At 36.5% G+C, this 22,640-nt stretch overlaps 1 protein-coding gene across 1 annotated transcript in view; it reads left to right on the top strand.

Annotated features, from left to right (window-relative positions):
• The window catches only part of LMAN1 (lectin, mannose binding 1), a 32,040-nt gene extending 10,899 nt beyond the window's left edge, over positions 1-21,141 (top strand). Inside the window, exons 6-13 of the mRNA XM_038403050.2 lie at positions 2,473-2,596; positions 3,959-4,017; positions 4,730-4,862; positions 7,549-7,742; positions 7,866-7,936; positions 15,730-15,883; positions 17,525-17,646; positions 18,221-21,141. Coding sequence (XP_038258978.2) covers positions 2,473-2,596; positions 3,959-4,017; positions 4,730-4,862; positions 7,549-7,742; positions 7,866-7,936; positions 15,730-15,883; positions 17,525-17,646; positions 18,221-18,257 — 894 coding nt within the window. The 3' untranslated portion in view covers positions 18,258-21,141. The remainder of the gene's footprint in view (positions 1-2,472; positions 2,597-3,958; positions 4,018-4,729; positions 4,863-7,548; positions 7,743-7,865; positions 7,937-15,729; positions 15,884-17,524; positions 17,647-18,220) is intronic.
• Positions 21,142-22,640: the final 1,499 nt, after the last annotated feature.

Below are 22,640 nucleotides of genomic sequence, written 5' to 3'. Positions count from 1 at the left end.
TCCTGGAGCCCTTAATTGAGTGGGCCCTGACACTCTCGCCAATACTTTAGATCTCAGGGCTGTTAGCCCAAGCAACTCAGTGCATTTTGTGATGAAGGAGGCCCTCTCTAAGCCTTGGTTGTACATTGAAGCAAAGCCTTTGAGTGGCATCATAAAGCATATAGGAAATTATTACATTTGTCAGACGTTGTGTAATACTCTTGCATGCTGAATAATAGAACTACTTTCTGAATTCTGTAGACTCTACTTGTATTACATCAGGGATGCTTAGACTGAAGCTCGAGAGCTACAAGTGGCTCTTTAATGTGTATTATGGCTCTTTGCAGCATGTGTGATTTGGTTAATAACTTAGGTTAATAATTAACCAGGATGCTTTTACTATGCTGTTACTCAGTTGTAGTTGATAAAATAATTCCTGGTCAGTCATTTTGCTGTGAGAATAACATAAATTAGGGCTGTTAAGCGATTGAAAAATAATATAATCAACTTATTTAAATATTTTTGGATGTTTTGTACATTTTCAAATGTGTTTGATTTCAATTAGAACACAGAATACAAAGTGTACAGTCCTCACGCTATATTTATTTTTGATTACAAGTATTTGCACTGTAAAAAAACAAAAGAAATCATATTTTTCAATTCACCTAATACAAGTACTTTAGTGAAATCTCTTTATCATGACAGTTGGACTTACAAATGTAGAATTGTGTACAAAAAATAACTGCATTCAAAAACAAAATAGTCTAAAATTTTAGAGCTGCAAGTCCACTTAGCCCTACTTCTTGTTCAGCCAATCAGTAAGACAAACAAGATTGTTTACATTTACAGGAGATAATGCTGCCCACTTCTTGTTTACAATATCACCAGAAAATGAGAACAGGCATTTGCATGGCACTGTTGTAGCTGGCATCGCAAGATATTTATGTGCCAGGTGCGCTACAGATTCATATGTCCCTTCATGCTTCAACCACCATTCCAGGGGACGTGGAGGTTCTGCTTGATAACAATCCAAGGCAATGCGAACTGACACGTTAACTTTCATTATCTGAGTCAGATGCCACCAGCAGAAGGCTGATTTTCTTTTTTGGTGGGTCAGGTTTTGTAGTTTCTATATCAGAGTTGCTCTTTCTGAAAGAAAACGCCACACCTCATCCCTCTCAGGTTTTGGAAGGCACTTCAGGTTCTTAAACCTTGGGTCGAGTGCTGTAGCTATCTTTAGAAATCTCCCATTGGTACTTTCTTTGCGTTTTGTCAGATCTGCAGTAAAAGTGTTCTTAAAATTAACATGTGTGGGTCATTATCTGAGATTGCTATAACATTAAATATATGGCAGAAAGCGGGTAAAAGAGAGGAGGGGACATACAATTTTCCCCCAAGGAGTTCAGTCACAAATTTAATTAACGCATTATTTTTTTAACGAGCATCATCAGTATGGAAGCATGTCCTCTGGAATGGTAGCCAAAGCGTGAGGGGGCATACGAATGTTTAGCATATCTGGCACATGAATACCTTGCAATGTCGGCTACAAAAATGCCATGCAAAAATGCCTGTTCTCATTTTCTGGTGACATTGTAAACAAGAAGAGGGCAGCATTATCTCCTGTAAATGTGAACAAACTTGTTTGTCTTACTGATTGGTTGAACAAGAAGTAGGATTTGTAAGCTGAAAGTTTTTTATATTGTTTTGTTTTTTGAGTGTAGTTATGTAACCAAAAAAACCCCAAAAAACTACATTTGTAAGTTGTGCTTCCTGACAAAGATTCCAGTACAGTACTTGTGGTGAATTGAAAAATACTTTTTTGTTTATCAAACTATTTAATAAATTTCAGTTGGTATTCTATTGTTTAACAGTGCGATTAATCGCAATTAATTTTTTTGTGTTAATCGCATGACTTAACTGTGATGATGTGATGAATCGGCAGCCCTAATATAAATGTGTTTTGATATATATTTGATATAAGTATTTCCCCTGTCATACCGTTTAAATATGAATATATATAGTACTATGATAAATGAAGCCATGAATTCTCCCCACTGTGGCTCTTTTGGGTAATGTTGATCGCTAATTTGGCTCCTGAACCAATGACGTCAGAATATCACTGACTTGAGGAGCTAGCTTTGAATCAGAATTTTTTTTTCCCCCCTCCACTGCTACACTTTGGAAAATTAAGTTCTGACTGCTTTCTTTCACTGTTGGGTGTCCTTTGGTATAAAAGATCTATAAGATTAGCCATTAGACATACAGGCTATGAAATACAGATTTATAAAATAAAGAAATAAAGCATTTGCTACATACTCCATAATTAGAACTATAATAGCTAAAATTATGAGGAGTTTTATTACCTATTTCTAGAGCCTCTTTCTAACTTACCTAATGCACTCTGCTTTATGCGAGTTCTATGCTAATTAAACTGGCATGTTTTGAGCATCAGATTCAAATTAGTAGGTGTAATCTAGGTGTCTGTCTTTCTAGGTAATGATTAACAATGGCTTTACTCCGGATAAAGAAGACTATGAATTTTGTGCTAAAGTGGAAAATATGATACTACCATTGCAAGGGTACTTTGGAATATCTGCAGCAACAGGGGGGCTTGCAGGTAGTAATTTTCACTGTGTTTAAGTTTGAGGTCCATGTTGATGAGCTGTGATTGTATAGGGCTTCAGTAAATCATTACTTGTCAACTGACATTTTAGGACAGAATGAGGCTAGTTGTTAATGACGGGATGTCAAAGAGATTGGTTTGGAATGATGGTGACGAGCTGAAAGTAAGAATCTAGGCTGTGCTGGCCATGATAACTGTTTGGCCTGTGTGAAATGAATAGCTGATCACGCTCTAGTGTCTATTAAACAACTAGCCAAGCTGCAAAGCCATCACCCTAATTAGCACTACTTGGAACCCTTGTTGGTGACCCACGTCCCTACAGATAAGGACTGCATACTAGAAGGATAATCTGAAAAAGCTTGCGCAACCGCTGTCTGTGCTGCACCTGTTTTATGGATGTGAAATCAAGAGGCCAACACTACCCAGTGCCTGAGTGATTAGTCCTTGTGTAAGGATCAATTCTGGGTTTGTGTGAGTAATGGAATGAATGTTGTCACCCAGTGGATGGCACAGTTACTATTGCAGTCTTCCTTTACTGTGGTTTCTGGCCACATAATATAGATGCAGTGCTCATGACCTCTCCCCAAACACCTTTTATGCTTTGGCCTATTTGTGGCTAGAGCAGAGACTCCTTTAACTGAATGGAGAAGGACACCACCCTGTGCACCTGCTTTGCCTGTGCCACCTCCTCCACTTGCTCCCTGTGCAGTCCCACTGCCCACTCTCTGCATCTGAGTGAATTTTAGAGGACTTCAGTCTCCAATTGTATGAACTGAACACCATTCATGAGTACTAAGCTCACAGGGGAAAAAAAAATCTTGAGGGGATATATGAAAGGAATTACTGAAAAAATAAACTTTTTTAAAACACCATCTATTTGTTTAGGTTTGAGATTTGCAACTTGGCAGTTTCATCCCAAATTAAACAAAGGAGTATTAGAACATTTTAAAGCTGCCAGACAGACTGTACTTCCCAGCGTGTGTGTGTTTGTGTGTGTATAGGTGGTTGGGGTGGGCAGGCAGAGGACAGATGGCTGTAAGGGAAATTATCTATCTAATACACAAGTTAGTGTGTCCTTGTAACTTTTTTTAAAGTACTGTATAGAAGACTTTTCTCACTTCTTCTGTCTTTGGTATGCCATTCAGCTGAGCTGCAAATCCAAGTGACCAACTAATGAGAACTGAGATAGCGTACCACAAAATCCAAACCATCAAAAGAAGACTAGAATTGTATTGTAGTAAATCAGAAACTTCCATAATAAATTATAGTGTGTTAGGAAAAATATTTCATAACTAGTAGTGGTAATTTAAATACTAGTTTATTCAGACTAATTTGTTGTATTTACTTTTTATCCAGATGACCATGATGTACTGTCTTTCCTAACTTTCCAGTTGACTGAGCCTGGGAAAGAAGCAGTAAGCATCTTTATGTACTAGAATATATTAATTTTACAGATGTGCATATGTTTAGCATGTGGCTGGGAGTCCATTCAAATGTCAGCATTGAAGCACCTTATTTCATGTTTTTTCTTTTCTGTTTCAAAATGTTGATGTGGGTATACAGTCTACATTGGGAAAATGAGACTAATACAATATAACGTCTGAATAGTAAAATGCGGAAAAATCTTAGACTAGACACTTTGAAGGGCACTGAATTAAATTGCATAGTTTTAAAAACAAAATACGCCTTTTGTCATATTTATATTAATAGTGAAAATTTTAAAAATGTACTTTTCACTATTTCTCTTTTTTGGAAAATGCTTCACCAGTTTCACTTTCTACTTCGCATGGCTCTTGTTTAGTACTGTAGTATTTGTTCACAATGTCTGTCTGTCTCTCTCAGTAGAAAGTTCTGATGTTTCTAACTGCAAAAAAAAAATTCCCACAAACACAGTAGGAAAAATTAAAATGGTAGGAATCACAATAGGGATGCGTAGTCTCTTATAATATCAACTTTATACCCTGAAGTATGTGTTTCCATAAGTGTAGATCTTCTAGCAAGTAGCATGGGTGTTGAAGCATGTTTGTTTGCCTTGGAACGTGAACAAAACTTGACAAGAGAGCCCCTGGGAGATTGAAAATTTTGAGGATTTCTAGTAATATATAAATATCTTGTTTTGTTTTAAAGCCTATCCCAGATGCAGAAATTCCTGAACAGGATAAAGAGAAATATCAAGAGGAGTTTGAGCATTTTCAACAAGAACTGGATAAAAAGAAGGAAGAATTTCAGAAGGATCATCCTGACATGCAAGGGCAGCCAGGCAAGTTAAATTAACAAATTATTAATTGTCAGGGAAAACGCATTATTAAACTCGAAGATGATCATATGTATGTTCACGATTACCTTAGCTGTGCCAGCGTATTTAGAACTAGAGCCAAGTCCCATAAATCCTGAGATCCCCCAACTCCCTTTATGTCAATTACTATATCCAGAAGTTCTTTGGACTTCTCTATGCCAAGGGATTGCTGAAATATTAACAGACATGTATGATGTTCCTTTATAACTGAGGGAGCAAATAGAAGTCTGTAGGGTGATGGGTGGACAAGTGGCTTTTTAAAGGGCTGGGAAAAAAGTTTGACAGTTTCTTGAATATGCATTGAGAAAACTAATCTCTTCTGCTGATCTGAAAGTAAGGAGCGAGGCAAATGTTTTCTGTGGATCCTCTTTCTGTCTGTGATGTGATGGTGGTCAAGGCCCTAATTCAACAGTCCATCCCAATTCAGTAAAGCCTTTGAGCATATGTTTAACTTCAAGCAGATATTTGAGTCCCATTAACTTCAACTCTGCAGAAATAATTAGCATTGAAATATTTAAAAATACTAGTAACTCGCGTTAACTTTCAAATCCAACCCTGAGTTATGGCCTAAAGCATATTGTATACCATACCTCTAACAAATAGGATTACCAAATTATTAATGTCATGGTATTTAAAATATAAGTACCTAACAGTAGGCTCCTAAACCCATATTTAGGATCCTTCACACGTAGCTCCCAGGGACTTAAATGAGATCTGTGAGTGAGCTGGTCTTAAATTCAGGACATTTATATTTAGATGCCTAAATATAGATTTAGGCACCCAGTTTAAAAAATTTTAGCTATACCAGGTCTGCTGCTCGGATCATCTGCTCTGTCCAGTCATATGACCACCCTGCCCCCCCCCAGTTTGCATTCCTCCACTGACACCCCCTTGCCCACTGTATCAAGCTCAAGCTTCTTATCTTCACTTTATGACCCTCTACCATTTTAGCCTCAACTTGCCTTTCAAATCAGATTCACAGTTGACTTCAGCTTTTACTTTGCTACTGAATGCTGATTTTGATTGACTGCTTTTCTCCCATTCCCACATTGCTTGAGAAGAACTCCCGTCAAAATTTGGAAAGAGACCTCTTTTTATCTCAAATTTCTCCTTAAAATGTACTTTTACAATTATTCCGTCAAATCTCTCCTGATGGACAGTGGTTAAGCTGGTGACTACTGAGGCCACTATGACTACTAATTTACGTGAACTTGGCTGTCCATATTATTACCTTGTCCTTCTTGCTCATTGTCTGTCTGAATTGCAGCTTGAGCTTTCTGAAGCAGGGACAGTCTTTGGTTGGGGTTTTTTTTGTTGTTTTTTTACTGTGACTAATACCCAGGGTGGATTTGATTTAAATCAAATTGAATTAAATCATGATTTAAATCACTAGTCAGGAAAACTTGATTTAATAATCGTTTCCTACATAAAAGTGCATCCTTGTTGGTGGTTATAACCTTAATACATATTATTCTTCACAACTCAGAGATAGAAGTAGGTTTCATTTTAGAAGGTACACACTATACATTTTTAAATAGTGATTTATTTTGAAAGCTCTTCAGATTAGTTTTACAGCTATATCAGAAAATGAATGATTGTTTGGTTATTTCATTTACCAAAGGTAACTGAAGCAGATATTTAGGAAGTCATTGCGAGGTGAACTATCTCCAATTCAACAGGTTAATCATTAATATTTGGAGGATTTTCTTGCCATGCTGTATTAGGAGGAGAACATCACCAGACAGCCATTTAAATTGTTTGTTTTAATTAAAACAACAGCGTTAAGTATTCTGGATTTTTTTCTTCAACAGCAAACGTACAGTATTTTAACAAAACAAGCATATGTCCCTTGCTTCTCACATTTATCTCCAGACTTCTTCTCCTTGTCCAGATCTATTCCCCCCCAACAATCTTCTAATCACTGAACTTTTTGAAACTTTGCACTTTTAGAGAGAGGTAAGAGATTGACTCTGTGTATACAAATTTGCAAAGGGACAATAGTGTTGAGGTATGTTATTTCTCATCTCTATATATTTATTTAAAAACATTTTTGCTGTTAACAAGCATGTTACCTCTGGAAACACAAATCCACAGTTTGAGAACTGCAAAACGAAGCATCTCTGATGGTATCTTCTAGACTGAGCATTGAGTCCCATTGGGTAGATAGAAAGATTAACCTAAATACTCTATATAGAAGCCCTTGGAACCTCATAAAATTGGGTCCCTAATCCATGAACTATTGGAACTCATTTACAAATGAGTTTTCTTAAACATTACATGAATATATTGTTTCAAACTATAGAATTAGAATTTGTAATCCCTATTCCATAATGAGATATCTTTGAGCTATAATGTATCTTTATCTTTAGATTTTCTCCTCAAAAAGCGTTTTATCAAAAAAAATCTGATTTTAAATAAAAAAAAAAATCATTGATTTTTATCCACCCTGCTAATAAAAAGGGGCTCTAATCCTAGGCTGGGGTCTTGAGGTGCTGCAGTTATTAATATAAATGCAAAAATGAGTGTACTCATCATCTCTGGGTATTTTTGGGGGCTGAGGTGAAATGACAATCTGGCAGTCAAATATGTGCAAGCATATTCATATATCTGAAAATGGGGAACTATAATCTACTTATTTTTGTCTTGTTAGCGGATGATTTCTATGAAACTGTAAGTGATCGTGAATTGAGACAAATCTTTGAAGGGCAGAATCGAATTCATCTTGAAATCAAGCAGCTTAATAGGCAGTTGGACATGATTCTTGATGAGCAAAGGAGATATGTCTCTGCAGTAACAGAAGAGATTGCCAAAAGAGGAGCCGGTATTCCGGGCCAACAAGGACAGGTGAACTCAAAATCTGTATCATTAATATGTTGACATGAATTCAATCATGTAATCAGTTTACTTTTTTCTACATCCATAGCACTGTACTCTGGCATTGTCCATTTTTGTGGTTTGTTTTTTCAGGTCTCCCAACAAGAGCTTGACACTATTGTGAAAACTCAAGAGGATGTCCTCAGACAAGTGAATGAAATGAGGTAAGCATATGTCCTTAATGTCTTGTTGAAGACTTGATTCAGATCTCTTACACTGGTTTTACAAAGGTCTAACTCCATTTTGTACTTCATTATAATTCTTTCTGATTTAAACCAGTGTAGGTCAGGTCAAACTCAAATCTGAAAAATTTGTACATGAATGTAGAGGGACCTTTGTGTACAGACAGTCGTTAAGTAAGCCTCTTTAGATGTCTCTTATATACGTACGTAAATGAAGGATTAAGATTTCAGATGTTACTCTGACGATATGAGGTTAAAGGGATGACACAGCTGGCAGTCTAGCCAATTTTTTAAAAAGGTTTCAGGTTACTGTGCTTGCTTCCGAGTCCTTGTGTCAATTTTTCTGTATTTACAATCTAATTTTCCTGTGTCTTTTGTTCCTAAAAGAGTAAGTTTCTTCCCTATTTCATTGTGGAAAAGGAGCTACGCAAACCGAGAAACTGTCAGTGAAAGTGACTTTTGAGGAGTGCTATAGAAAATATTTTAATAGCATTTGTGCTTCCCAAATTTATCTTGGCCATAGCAAGATCCTTTGTGGACTTACAGAATCATCTATTTTCCTTGATTATATAAAGTTCTTCTTCCCCGCAAATAAAATGCGCACACAGTAAACGAGCCGAAAGACATTCTTTTCTCCAATCTTTCTGTCACCACCTAAAATTACTGTTTGTATCATAGTAGCTTAAAATTCAGACTAACTTTGTTTAGTTGATGGTTCTATATTAATAGTTTATTGAAAAGTAGGCAACTTTTTATTTGGCTGATATTTCTCCAATCTTGTAGCCTTTTGAATTTGGCTCAGGACATTGTAAAAATAGAAGTTTTTTTTGTTTACACTATTAATATTGTATCACTTTCGATTACTGCTTTCTCCATGAAATAATGCATGAGAGGTTAAACTGGCATAACTACATCTCTCATGAGTGTGGATTTTTCACAAGCAGCGTAGAGGTGTATAGTGTAGACCAGATCTTAGGGACAAACAGAGCATGTGTCCCCGACTATCATGGCTAATCACCATTGATGGACTTCTCCTTCCTGAGTTTATCTAATCCTTTTTTGAACTCAGGCTTGTACCTCATCATGAGAAGATATCGTAAGCAATGTAACTATCTCAAAAGACTAACGTTAGTGCCTTGACTTTCAACCTGTGGTCCGCGGACTCATAGGGGTATGCAGACTGTTTAAGATTTTCAAAGGGGTCCACACCTGTATTTAAAATTTGTTAGGGGTCCACAAATTGAAAAAAGGTTGAAAACCACTGCATTAGTTAATTCTGGCTTCTAAAAAAGCATTTTCTGCCAGGCATAGGTGTTTTTCATGCCAGGAGCAAACACGTGAAATTAAATATTTCTAGTATATGTGTTAGTGTCAAACAAATTATGTTAAGGAAGGTAGCTTTCCAGGGACATCGACTAGCACTGTTCAAAAGTTCATAAATTTTAATATTTGTATGTAAAAGTTCAGAAGTTACCATTCAGTTAAGTGTATTTTCTTCAGAATGTACATTAAAAATTATTATGATTAGATCAGTTGGACCTCTCCCTCTAAGTGTATCTAACCTTTATTGCTCTGCTTTACCATTCCTCTTGCTTAAAGACATCTAGCTGTATGTTATACTACTAACTTTATTAGTTGGGGATTGGTCCTGCTTTGAGCAGGGGGTTGGACTAGATGACCTCCTGAGGTACCTTCCAACCCTGATATTCTATGATTCTAACTTCATGCTCTTTTTTGCCATATAACTTCATTTGATCACTTGTTTTGAGTGAAACAGCTCTGCTTGAATTACTTCTAGGGGGTATGTGTGAGAGAGAAGGGGAAAAAAACATGTTTTTAGATGAAATGAAGAAGCGTAGCTCCTTACCACAATGAGTAGTTGAGATGATCCCTTTCCTGGTCGCTATGATATCTAAACTGCTCCATCTTGATCTGTAGTTTGTCTTTGCGTTTGCATCCCACAGAAAAATGTTTTAGTTGTTTGCATTATTAGTCTCTCAGACTCCTCAAATCTCTGTCTTGTATCATTGTTCTTTGTTGTTTGGACACTCCCCAAACCTCCATATTTAAAAACAAATATTTGGTATGCCAGTGAGGGCCCGGGCCCAGGCCCAGTCCTGCTCCTGCTGAAGTCAGTTTCCCATTGACTTCAGTGGAGTGAGAGTTCAAGGACCAGACTTGAATAAGTACTGAGCGCAACGTTCCCTCTGATTTTCTCCATTCATGCGCGGAATGGATTTTATGTGCACCAAAAGGAGGTGATGTGTGGCAGGGGTGGGACCAAGAGGTTTGGCGTGTCAGAAGGGGCTCTGGGCTGGGGCTGGGAATGAGCGGTTTGGGATATGGGCCTCTCCCTGCCGCAGCAGTCCCTGCACCAGGGCCGTGGGAGAGGCGCCTCTCCCCGCCGCGGCAGCTCTGGGGCCACAGGAGAGGCACCCCAAACTCCCCCTCTTCTTTCCCCACATCTCTCTCCTCTCCAGGCCCCTGTGGCTGCATGGCTCTCCTCATCAGGTGTGCAATTGATGGGCTCCTGTGCAGCCCCACAGGCGTGCACATTTGAGGGAACACAGACTGAGCGCTCTCAATTGGGGCTGGATTTTCAAAATAGTCCAGCACCTCTTGTGAGTCAGAGCTTCTGGGTGTTGAGCACTTTTGGAAAAATGTATCTTAACTCTTGAAAACCTATGCACTGCGCCTTTCTGAAAATTCTGGCCTAAATTGCAAAGAAATCCTATACAAGAAAAATACTGTGTACTATGCTTATAATGCAAAAAGTTAGGAAAATATCAACCGTAATTACCTCTAATCATAGCGGTATCTCATACAATATCTGATGCCAAGCTGCATATTAAATACAGAAATGTTAACTGTAACTTCAGATTTCCTGAGTTCTTCATGTGTTATGTCATTGTATAAACGTGTTTCTTACAATCTCCTGGATTTTGGTGGGAGAAACATTTAACAATCTCGCAGTCAGAAAAACATTTGTCTTTCAGTAACTGCTCTTCAGAATAGATGCATTGTGCATCTCAGCATGTATATGTGTTTGTATTCATTTAACCTGTTTAGATATTTATCGTTTTAGAAATGAATGTGGCAAGTCATTGAAAAAATGGATCTATCAATTAATACACCAAAATGTGTAGTGCAATTAATGACATTAGAGGAATAGCAGGGCAAAAATATTTCTGCAAATAGTTTATTTGCTGAAAAATACAGTTTTGGTCGACTCAAAACTCTTTGTGTTGAGTTTGACTAATAGTTTCGACTGAACCAAAAAACCATAAAAATTTCAAAACTAAATGTCAGAAAATGACAGAGGAGGACAACTGTCTTCTTTATAACCTTATCCCAGTGGGTAAGGTACTCCCCTGGGATTTGGGAGGCCGAGGTTCTATTTCTTCACCTCTGCCTGATGTGGAGAAGGGATTTAAAACTGGGACTCCACCACTGGGGGTGGGGGTGTTGTCCTAGCCATTGGGCTATGGGATCTTTCTCAGTCTCTTCTGTTGAAGATGATCTGCTTTTTATAAAAAAGCTCATTGGGGTAGGGACTTGAATTTAAGTCTCCCACATCCTAGGTCAGTGCTCTAACTTCTGCGCTATAGTCATTCTGACTTTGTCTGGTCCAGTGACTGTTCAATGTCATGAGTGACAGTGAATTGCTACTGTGAATTACAGTTGTCTCTTGGCCAGGAAAAAAGAGTAAGAATTACTCTATAGTCTGTTAGGGCACTTACCTAGGATGTGAGGGACACGGGTTCAAATCCCTATTCCAATAACTATTTATAAAGAGTGGAACGCTTCACCAGGCGAGATTGAGAGGGACCCAAATAATGCATGTTTAAAAATCTCTGCTCCCGGTTGTATATTGGCACACTTCTACTCTTATTTGAACCTTTTGTAAACATAAATTATCACTTTGTTCTTTGGTAGTGGCTTGTAGCTGAAGTATTAATAAAACTAATGAATCTTAATATTGGGCATTTTCTGAAAGGCATGTTTGTACATTGTATTCAAAATGTTTTACAATTGTATAATTTAATTCCTTTAACTTTGTATTCACAAAAGTTAAAAAATTAATGATCTTTTGTAAAACTTTTGCAGGCAATTTTATGCTATAATTATAAACAATTGTATTTTGCTAGTATTAATAGTTCAAGAGAAACATCTTGTAATTCATCGAAGTAGGTCAGGCTTTTTTGTAGAACGAAGATTAGAGTACTTCCATTTTCACTCTTGTTCTTCCAGGAAAGCTTTTATTTTAATATTCTTGACCAATCCTTACGCCAAACAAGTAAATTAGATTTTCTTGTTAACATTGGTAGTCTGCCCTTTCAGTGACTACTTATTAGGTATGCATTTGCGTAACATCTTAATATTTTCTGCTTAGATTAAAGTAATGTTTTATGTTATAAATAAGGAAATAACAAAAATGAACAGCCCATTGTTGCTTTATTGGTCATCCCTGGAGGAAAAGGACTTATTGTCAAAGTAATTTTCATGTCAAGATTTGTAGATTTCTTAATCATCTGATTACAGAAGAATCCTTGCCAGTGTAGACAGTAGCAACAAACGGCATGTTGTCTTTGTAGGAGCAACATAATTTAAATTTGACATGGCCCACATTTATTTAGAGAAATTAATATTTTCTTTTAATAACATAAATGGATCATAGTTAATTTTGTCGTCTTTTTAATCTTACCCCATCCTGTATTCTTAGTGCTAGAAGCCAGTTGTTGATTTAGAGACTTGGAACACCTGCTCCCGTAAAGCCATTCCATATATAATGGAAAGAAATTATTACAAAAACCAATATACTGTATTGGTACAGATTTCATTATAAGAAGTTTGTTTATTAGGTGGAGGTCACTATAGCTGTTGAATATAGCTTGCATGGCTTAGATTACAAGCAAAATTATTTTTCAAATATATGCAGTCTGTTTCAGAAAAAAAGACTTGTAAAAGTAATTCAAACAAAGGCCCGCTTTCACAAATTGACTTCAGATACAGTGATGATAAAAAGAAAACTGTGGGGGGAAAAAAATGTTGGATGAAAAGTTCATTAATCTTTTTTAGCATGTGTATAATTTGTCACATTCAAAGTTTTATTTAGTCTTGGAAGGATTAGGTTTTTATAGGTAAATGTCTTTAAACGATAATTTTACCATACACACCAAGTGGTGAAAAAATATTTCCATCAGTGATGATTAAAATTTACATATAGGCTAAGTGAGAAATGCTGCTTGAGAACTTGATTTAAGCATATTTGTATATTTTGACAGGTTGATAATGATGATTTGTGTTTTAATAGCTATAAAGCTTTAACTGTTCGAATCTCAATATCTGCTGTCATTAAATTGTCCCCCCTTTTGTCTGATCACCATAATTTCCCTCAACTGTGAAAACTTAAATAGATTAAAAATAAAAATGCTTAAAAATGAACACTATTATCTCAAAATTATTACCAAAAAAAAATTGAATTCTGCAAAGCCTGGTTGTATTTCTGACTGTTGAAGAGGAAAAATACAGAAAGATTGAGAGCTTTTTGTATAGCCACTTTGACTAGTGGTGTTAGCAGTGGCTGGCAAAAGGAAAATAGCTTCAGAAGGTAAACCCCTCTTTCTCATGGTACATTTTGGATTGTGTTCAGAATAGGAACTTATTTTTGGTAAATACCAAAAGTCATGCAGTAACTTATGACTGACAATATTTTGCTTATTGTGAAGTAAATCTCCTGGAATTACCCATTCTAAAATTTGAGATTTAACCAGGAAGAGCAGACTGTAACTGTGTTCTTAAAACTCACTTTTTCTTTAAAAGCTTTTAAACAGAGTACTGTGGAGAGAGACACTTAAGTTAAATTATTTTCTTGTCTTTTTGTGAGAAACCTGAAATGAAAGTGGGATTTCCTGGGTTTTGTCCTTTAAGACGACTGGTGGAGAAGAAAAGTAGAATTCTTGAAAAGCTATACCGAGGAGAAATATGCTTAATAACGAATAAAAATCTAGCATGTTGTTTTTTTTTCTTTCTTTCTTTTCCCTAGCCTCATAAAGAAACTAGGGATAGTAACCAAATTCAAGAAATAAATGAAAATCTAATTGTCTGCTCATGAAAAGAGTATTTCTATATTAGTAACTGAAAGAAACAAATAGATTTTTAGCCTAGTCATATCTAAATATTATACCAGTATGGTTAGTAATTAAATAACTTGAGTGCTTCTTATTAACTCAGTACTGGTTATGTCTGGGGTAAAACGGAGATGAGTATTAGCCCAGGATATACAGTACTGATCAAGTTAAGAATCCTCCCCACCAAATGATCTAAATTCACTTCACTGCAATCACAATGGAGGGAGAAACTTCTAGTGAGCTGTGGTTTAATAATACAAATACTACTACAACCAAAGCCACTCACAGAATTTGCAGTGATAAATAGTATATTGGTGGTGTAGTGCTTGTAGATATGTATGGTGCATTGTCCTGTTACCTTTTGGATACTTATACTTTTGACACTTTTTTTTCCCCTTACAGAATTCCAAAAATAAAAAGACTGATCTTGAAATTCAAATGCTTAGTTTAACAATGTGACTGATGATTAATGCAAAGGTTAGGCAGTGTTTAAAGTTCATTAATTTGTATTATAACTATAAATTAAAATTACTTAAATTAACCATTACGTTTATAGATGATCAAACACTATCAGCAAAACTTGATCTTTGGTTTCACCTCTGTAGATCTTACCATAAATGTAATCCTATTTTGAATTTTAAAGAATGTATAAAAATTGTTTAACAGTCTTTCTAATGTGGTGTGGAATTATACACTTTGGTAACTGCAGTACAACAATGGTAAACATCCAAGCCAAATGACTTGAGTTTTTAGTTGGGAGTTGAGTCACAGACCATTGGATGAAGAGTTAGTTGTCAAGCTGTCTTGTCTGAACAAAATGTAAAGTTTAAAGTAAATTAAATCCAAGATATAAATTTTGATTATTCTGTTAATAATGAAGGGATTAACATTCACATGGTAAATGTTTTAGCTGTAGACTTTAATCCTCTTTGCAACTGAAAAGAAGCATCACAATAGGGAAAAATTATATGAACATATTGATAGAGGAGCATGCATGTTTTCTTCATTGATTAGTTTATATTAGTTATAGAGTTTCAACTTTTTGTGGATTTAATTTGATTTGTTGTAACAACAAAATGAATTCATGTGAACACAATATTAAATATTACAGCAGTGTATATGGGGAAATGAGTTTCTCATGTAAAAGGTAATCATGGAACATGGATGGCCCTAAATCTTTTCTTATCCCTAAAGCCTCTTCTTTATTTCTTACATGACTGCATTATTTTTTTTGGAACAGCTTTTAGTTTCCTTAAAAGATAGCGTTATACCATGCTTATCCTAAAGCCTTGGTCAGATCCACAGATTCAGAACGTTTTGTTTGAGACTTCATCAAAAAAATAAGCCAAAGCAGATGCTTAGCGAAAGAATATTCATCATAGAGCTGATTTTGCTTTTACTATAGCTTTGGGACATGTTGCACTCTACAAAATTAAGATTCTTCTACTGAATGCAAGTTTTAAAATTGGTATTTTGAAAAAGTAAGTGCTTCTTCACAGATATTCATGGAAGCTATAAAAAAAGAAGTGCCCTACCTTTGTTTGTAAGATGTTAAATTGAAACTAATCTTAATAGGTTATAACTATAGCATGTATGCAAAAGGAAATTTTTCAGGAAATGAGACCAGTCTCTTTTTGTTTTCAGAAATTCCATGGGTGACACTCTGAGGCTGGTCAGTGGAGTTCAGCACCCTGGCTCTGCAGGAGGGCTCTATGAAACAACTCAGCACTTCAATGACATCAAAGAGCATCTTCATATAGTAAAGAGGGACATTGAGCATTTAGTACAGCGAAATATGGTAATTTGCGTATTGGCTGCAGAAATTCAGCATATGGTTGTTACTGAAACGTTGGGAAAAGCCAGCATGTAATTTACTGAACAATTAATCTTTCATTAGGAGCTGCTCTACTGAAACTGTTTTGCCTTAACTGCATGATCAGTTTTGATAAGAGTCATAAAAGGCATGATATTTTTAACTGTCTTAACTTGAAATTACATTTTATAATGTGCATGCAGTTGTATTAATATAAATGGTCAGTTAAATGCACAACTGCCCATTTGAGCATGCAGAGTTCTCAATGTTTGCTGTTGTGGTAATTGCACACCAAATACAAACATTGTTCGAATCTGATCAAAAATAAATGTTGTCACCAATTAGAAGGTAATTCCTCAGACTACACTAATTTTTTTCCTAATTGCATGAAGAGGACCTACAGCAATTGTTATAGCTAATACTTTATAATAAAAGGGTTTTTCTAATTATTAAGGTACCTGTCAGTGCGTGCGGGCACATGCGCTATTTTTATCATACTTGCAAAGCAAGAGCTGCAATAGTTTAAAAACCCAGCTGTAAGAAGCTGTGTGGGAATTGCTGTCAAATACTGCATCTTAGTTGCTTTAGTATGGCCGTTTGAACATTTACCTATACAGTAGCCTGAAACTTGTAACCTTTGGAATCACTGTTTTGGTGGTGTGTTTTTTTTTTTTTTGTTGTTTTTGTTTTTTTAATGATGCAATGTTTTCTTTGTAAACTGGGAACGTTGATTCAAATAACTTCCTATTTGTCCATCTAATGTATTTAGCAGAGCTCCATCCATAATAGGCAGGTTTTGTCTTTGGTAACAGGCCTGAGATGCATTCTGAGTAAATGCATCTCAAATATTTTTTGGCTATGCCATATTTAACGTTTGTATTTACAAAGCAAAAACTCTTGGAATTTCCAAAAAACTGAAAGAAAAGGTCGGCACCTTTTGTCCCACAACCTGATGTGTTCCCCTAACAATGGCACGTTATTTTTCTTTTCAACAATTTCTAAGACCATAAGTAACTGTCTTCAGCATGTGTTTCAGTAATAACATCTGCAGACTTCCCAGCTGCCCCTATTGCTGCAAGGAAAGTCCAAGCATGCTGGTGTGCTTTAACAGGGAGAGTATTTTGTATATAGCTCAGACATTCAGAGCTTCCCAACTACAGTCCAGATTTTCCACTGAATGCATCTGATGAAGTGAGCTGTAGCTCACGAAAGCTTATGCTCAAATAAATTTGTTAGTCTCTAAGGTGCCACAAGTACTCCTTTTCTTTTTGCGGACACAGACTAACATGGCTGCTACTCTGTGTCCAGATCAGATAATTCAAGGCCCCTTCACCACTGTTGCGCTCAAATGGTTTGAGTCCTAAAAGAAATTGTTTTAATTATTATGTCTGGAGTGCTTAATACTCCCAGCCTCCAAGTAACTTCAATCTGTTCAGCTCTCGTACGCAAAAATAAAAATTAACACACAGTTGCATCTTGAGTCTCCTACCCACATACTCCTTCACTTCCCGTTCTTTCTGTAAACATATACATGCAACTTTCTTTTGAAAATGTTTTTTAAAATAGCAGTCTTAAAAATTCAATTGGCATCTTTCTGCATTATCTTAACAAATTTTTGCTTTCTAGCCATCAAATGAGAAACCAAAGTGTCCAGAATTACCACCGTTTCCATCATGCCTATCTACTACACATTTCTTCATTTTTGTAGCAGTTCAAACAGTATTATTCATCGGTTATATCATGTATAGGTAAGTTTCTCTTTAAAAGATTCATAGATCTTTATTTAAGAGTTCTAATTTTAAGTACAGTTAAAGTGACCATATTAATCTTTTTTTTTTTCAAAACAAACTTGTATTAAGTTAGATTTTTAAAATATTTTTTTATTATATATTGGCACAAACTATCTATTTGTCCAGGCTGACAAATTAAAATAGCATATTCAGCTTTCCTCTTTGATATAGATATATAGATATCCCTTAGCACAGTGCTACATTGTTAAACTCAAACATGGCAGAGAAATCTTTAACTATTTCAGTTAAACCTTCTCAAAATACGCTAACACTTTTTTTTTATGTATTGGGCGTGGTTTTCTAAAATATGTTTTTTGGGGAGGGGGGGTGAGGTTTTTTTTGTTTTTTATAAAACCTACATTTTGGGTTGAATGTTCTGTTAACCAGTCTAATTGAGGTCCCTGATCGTGCCATGCTTGCAATGTAATTGAAGCTTTATTGGAAAAAAAAATTGCTTATATGAGTAGCCTTCTCACGTAATGAAATGTACTAAGTTCTTCGTGCATTATCTTTCTGCCTTTGTTTTTTTTAGGAGTCAGCAAGAAGCAGCAGCCAAAAAGTTCTTTTGATGATCTGTTCCTTTTGTGTGTGTATGCCTGCAGTATGTATGCACAGAACATTACATAAGTCTGTAAATGAGGGAAATTCTAGTGTTTAAAATGCTTCAATATTGTAAATTATTGAATTTTGTTAAATGAAATAAGTTCTTGTTTAAAAAATTAATACTGTGGTTAAAAACAGCCCTTAGAGCAATGGAGAAAGTACAAAGGAAAACTGTGGACCTTACTTTTTTTTTTTAAAAAAAAAAAAAACATTTCTGGTAGACACTTGGACTTGACCATGATACTCCTATAGTTTTGTCAATAAGTTTCCAAGGTAGAGAATTGGGGTGTAGAGGTCCAGTTGCTATTGCTGAGTATTTCATGTCCAATGATTTATGAAGAAAAATATATTTAAGCATCCTGATATGAGATTTCTTTTAAATAAAAAATGTCATTCCTCTAACTTGGGGAAAAAAGCATTGTTATAAATATTTTATTTGTCATTTGGATTTCAGTTTGGTAATGATTTAGTGGCTTGTAGATCTAAATTTCACAAGAGTTTGTAGAAATAACTTGGTAATGTGTGGACCCTGAAAGACACAGGCCTTTAATAACAGTCTGACTCGTAGCTGCTGGAGCGTAGAACAAAGGCTCTCTGTGCAGAACAAGCAAACAAAGGCTTGTCTCTTTGTAGACAATGGGAGAAAACAATACCTTCTAATAGAGTAGAGGTCCTTTTTAAGCAGTTGTGTGAGGATTGTTAGGGTTATAGTAGTTTCATGACTGATCATAATTTTATAAAGTGATTATTGGAACCTCTCTGACAGAGATAATATTGCTGATATTTCTTAAAGTCCAATTGAGCTAAGGGCCTATTTAGATTGACAAATGCCTTTATTTTTATAAGTGGTTTCATGACTCTAATCAAAATATCACAGTGGAGAGACTGCTTAATATTTTACATAGTAAGTGTTGAAAACTAGGAGTTTTGTGTACGTGTTTCCTACTTCCTCACAAGCTGTTGCCTCAGATGTGTTTTGCTGATAGTCCAGCAACTCTTACTGAACCAGTATTGTGTAAGTTAACTAAGTGTTCAGTCTGATGGATTTGAAGATTGTTTAATATTGTTTATCATGTGAACATTTGCTTCAGGGACAAAATGGAACAGTTGCTCAAATTAGTAATAAGAAAAGGATTCACTCTACTTTGTTTACATATCCATAGTAATCTGTTCTTGAGTAGCTCTCCTACAGAGTTAAAATATTTCTAAGTTTCTGCAAGGCACATGATGAAAACTGGACATTGCAACTGTTCAGTTTTTATTACAGAAGGTGTTGGACTCGATACTTGCAGAAATAGTCTAGAACTTAATGTATGCAACTTTGACTCCTTTGGAGGAGGCAACACATGCTGTCAAGTTCAGTGGCATGAAAAACTATTTGTTAGTATTATGCCTGAGAATTTGGAAAAATAATAAATCTATGCAATATATTTTTGTTACTTAAAAAAATTAAACTATCCTATAAATGTGAGTGTCTGTGCTATACCAATAAAGTGTGATTAGATCCTTTCCATACCTATTTGTATAGCTAAAGTATGTGATTGATAAATTTACTTAAATTATGGGGAGGCTTTATTTACTGTATGGGTAGGAGAAACTACTGCCCCAAACTGATCTAGATAGATAAAGACGAGGCAATGGCAGAACCCTTGTTATAGCCTAGAGTAACACAAGGCAGCAATTAATTTGCTCTCTCCTCCCACACCAGTAAGTATTTACAGGTGCCTTGGACTAAAATAAATTAATGAAGAAAATGACAGTGTTTTATCAGATTGTTGTATTGTAGTTCATTATCTTTCCAACAATGCACAATATTATTTCTTTCACCTCTGGCACTGGAACATGGTCAAACAAAAAACCCCACTTTCGTGATAGATAAATAGTTAGTATGTTCTGCTGAAAGAGTAGGACCATATGAGATGTACTTTCCAGAATAAATTTGGTAAAATGATGTACAGCTCTTAAAGATATCTTCCAATTAATACATTCTTGTTTCTCCATTTTGTGAATCTCTCCAACTATGACTTATTCAATTTGAAAATTAAAATGTTGAAGCAACCAGTGGTATTGTATCTTGTGTTGGGAAGAGGAAAACACTGGGGGCAACTTGTTTCTGAATTAGCTCACTATCTAAAATGATATTTGCACTATCATGTTAAATTAAAATGCATTTATGCTGCGGGTGGACCTAATCCCATGGGAAACAGTAGCAGTTTGCCATTGACTTCTGTGGAAACAGAAGTCCCAAAATGTGCAACTTTCAAAAGGTGATCGCACCTAATTCTAGCAATGAAACAATAATTCATGGGTTATCCTTGCTACTTGCTGGAGGGGTGGAAACTATAAAACATCTTGGTAATTACTTGACTTTACTCTCGTTCCTACCATGACTTTAAATTGTGACTTTTTCTTCAGACTACCTTGTTAGCTAAAATACTTTTTCATTAGTGCCACTAAGTGTTGCAATGTTGTGTACAATAACACTTGCTTTTTTCAAATAGCAATTGAGTCTTAGAGAGATGGAAAAAAAGGAGTCTAATTTTAAGTTTGAGGGGCAAATTAGCCTGGTCTGAGTCTTAAAATTGAGCATAGCAGAATAAATGGCACATAAAACTAAATTTGGAAATGGAGAGAGAATCTCAACACATTGGTGATGAGTACAGTAATTAGTCATCTGAGCCCTTTAAGCAAAATGGAAAATCACTGTTATTTAAATTGACTGTTTCCTGTTTGAGAGACTTTGACTTGTATTGATGTATCAATTACTGTAACACTGAAAAGGTTGTCCATCTGTTATTTTGGAAGTGAAGAACATAACCTTATTTGAATAAAGATTCATATTTTAGTAAACTTTTCCCTCTGAATTTGGTACAGTAACTCCTCACTTAACATTGTAGTTATGTTCCTGAAAACTGCTATTTTAAGCAAAACGATGTTAAGTGAATCCAATTTCCCCATAAGAATTAATGTAAATGGGAGGGGTTCCAGGGAATATTTTTTTGCCAGACAAGACTGTGTGCGCGTGCATGTGTGTGTGTGTGCGTGCGCATGTAAGTTTTAAACAAACAATTTAATACCGTACACAGCAATGATGATTGTGAAGCTTGGTTGAGGTGGTGGAATCAGAGGGTGGGATATTTCCCAGGGAATGCCTTGCTGCTAAACGATGAACTAGCACTCGGCTGAGTCCTCAAGGGTTAACACATTGTTAATGTAACCTCACACTCTACAAAGCATCAGGAATGGAGGAAGAAGACACAATAGAGGCATGGCAGTGGCCGCAAACATTCCCTGTGGAAACTGAACCCACACAGATGAGCCCACGCTATCCCATTGGAGTGCACCATTCTCTCCACTTTCGAAAGTGCCAGGGGTGGGAGGGTGTGTGTGTGCGCGTGTGTGTGCATGTCTACACTTACCTCCAGAGTGATCAATCCAGCGGGGGGTCAATTTATTGCATCTAGTGAAGACACGATAAATCGACCAACGAGCGCTCTCCTGTCAACTCCAGTACTCCACTGGAGCAAGAAGCATAGGCAGAGTTGATGGGGAGCAGCAGCAGTCGACCTACCACAGTGAAGACACCGCAGTAAGTAGCTGTAAGTACGTCGACTTAAGCTATGCTATTTTCGTAGCTGAAGTTGCTTAACTTAGACTTAACTTCCCTCCTCCTCTCTTCCCCCACCCCGTAGACCAGGTCTCTGTGTGTGTGTGTGTGTGTGTGTGAGAGAGAGAGAGTTGCATTGCCCCTTTAAGTAGGCTGACACCACTCTAAGTACACTGCCTTCTTAAGTAGATCAACAAGTTGAGACAGCAGCTGCTGCCAGCAAGCTCCCTCCATCCTGAGCCCTATCCTGTCCTATTTCCACCCCCCTGCTTTGTGGAGATGGGGTCAGGAGCAGGGGGAGAGGGACACCCTGACATCCGCACCCCTCTTCCCCACCCCTACCCCTTGCACAGCAAGCAGGAGGCTCTCAGCAGCAGTTCCAAGACAGAGGACAGGAGCAGCACAAGGCAGTGAGAGGAGGGACACCTGAACAGCTGGCAATTGATAGCCTGCTGCTTGGCTGCGACACAGGGAATTAGGGGAGCAGGGAGCTAATAGGGGGGCTACTGGTCCACCCTGGTTCCAAGCCCCCCACCAGCTCTCTCTCCAATGGGCTGTTCTTTCTGCAAGCAGTGTACAAAGCAGGCGGAAGCCAAACAATGTTATAAGGGAGCATTGCACAACTTTAAACAAGTATATTCTCTAATTGATCAGCAACATCATCATGTTAACTGGGACAATGTTAAGTGAGGAGTTACTGTATAGCAGTCAATGAAGTCACTTAAAAAAATCTTCAATCTAT

The sequence above is a fragment of the Dermochelys coriacea genome, chromosome 5 (genome assembly GCF_009764565.3).
Source record: "Dermochelys coriacea isolate rDerCor1 chromosome 5, rDerCor1.pri.v4, whole genome shotgun sequence".
Lineage (NCBI taxonomy): Eukaryota > Metazoa > Chordata > Testudines > Dermochelyidae > Dermochelys > Dermochelys coriacea.
Note: the sequence above shows the minus strand (reverse complement) of the source record. Positions and strands in the feature narration are given on the sequence as shown.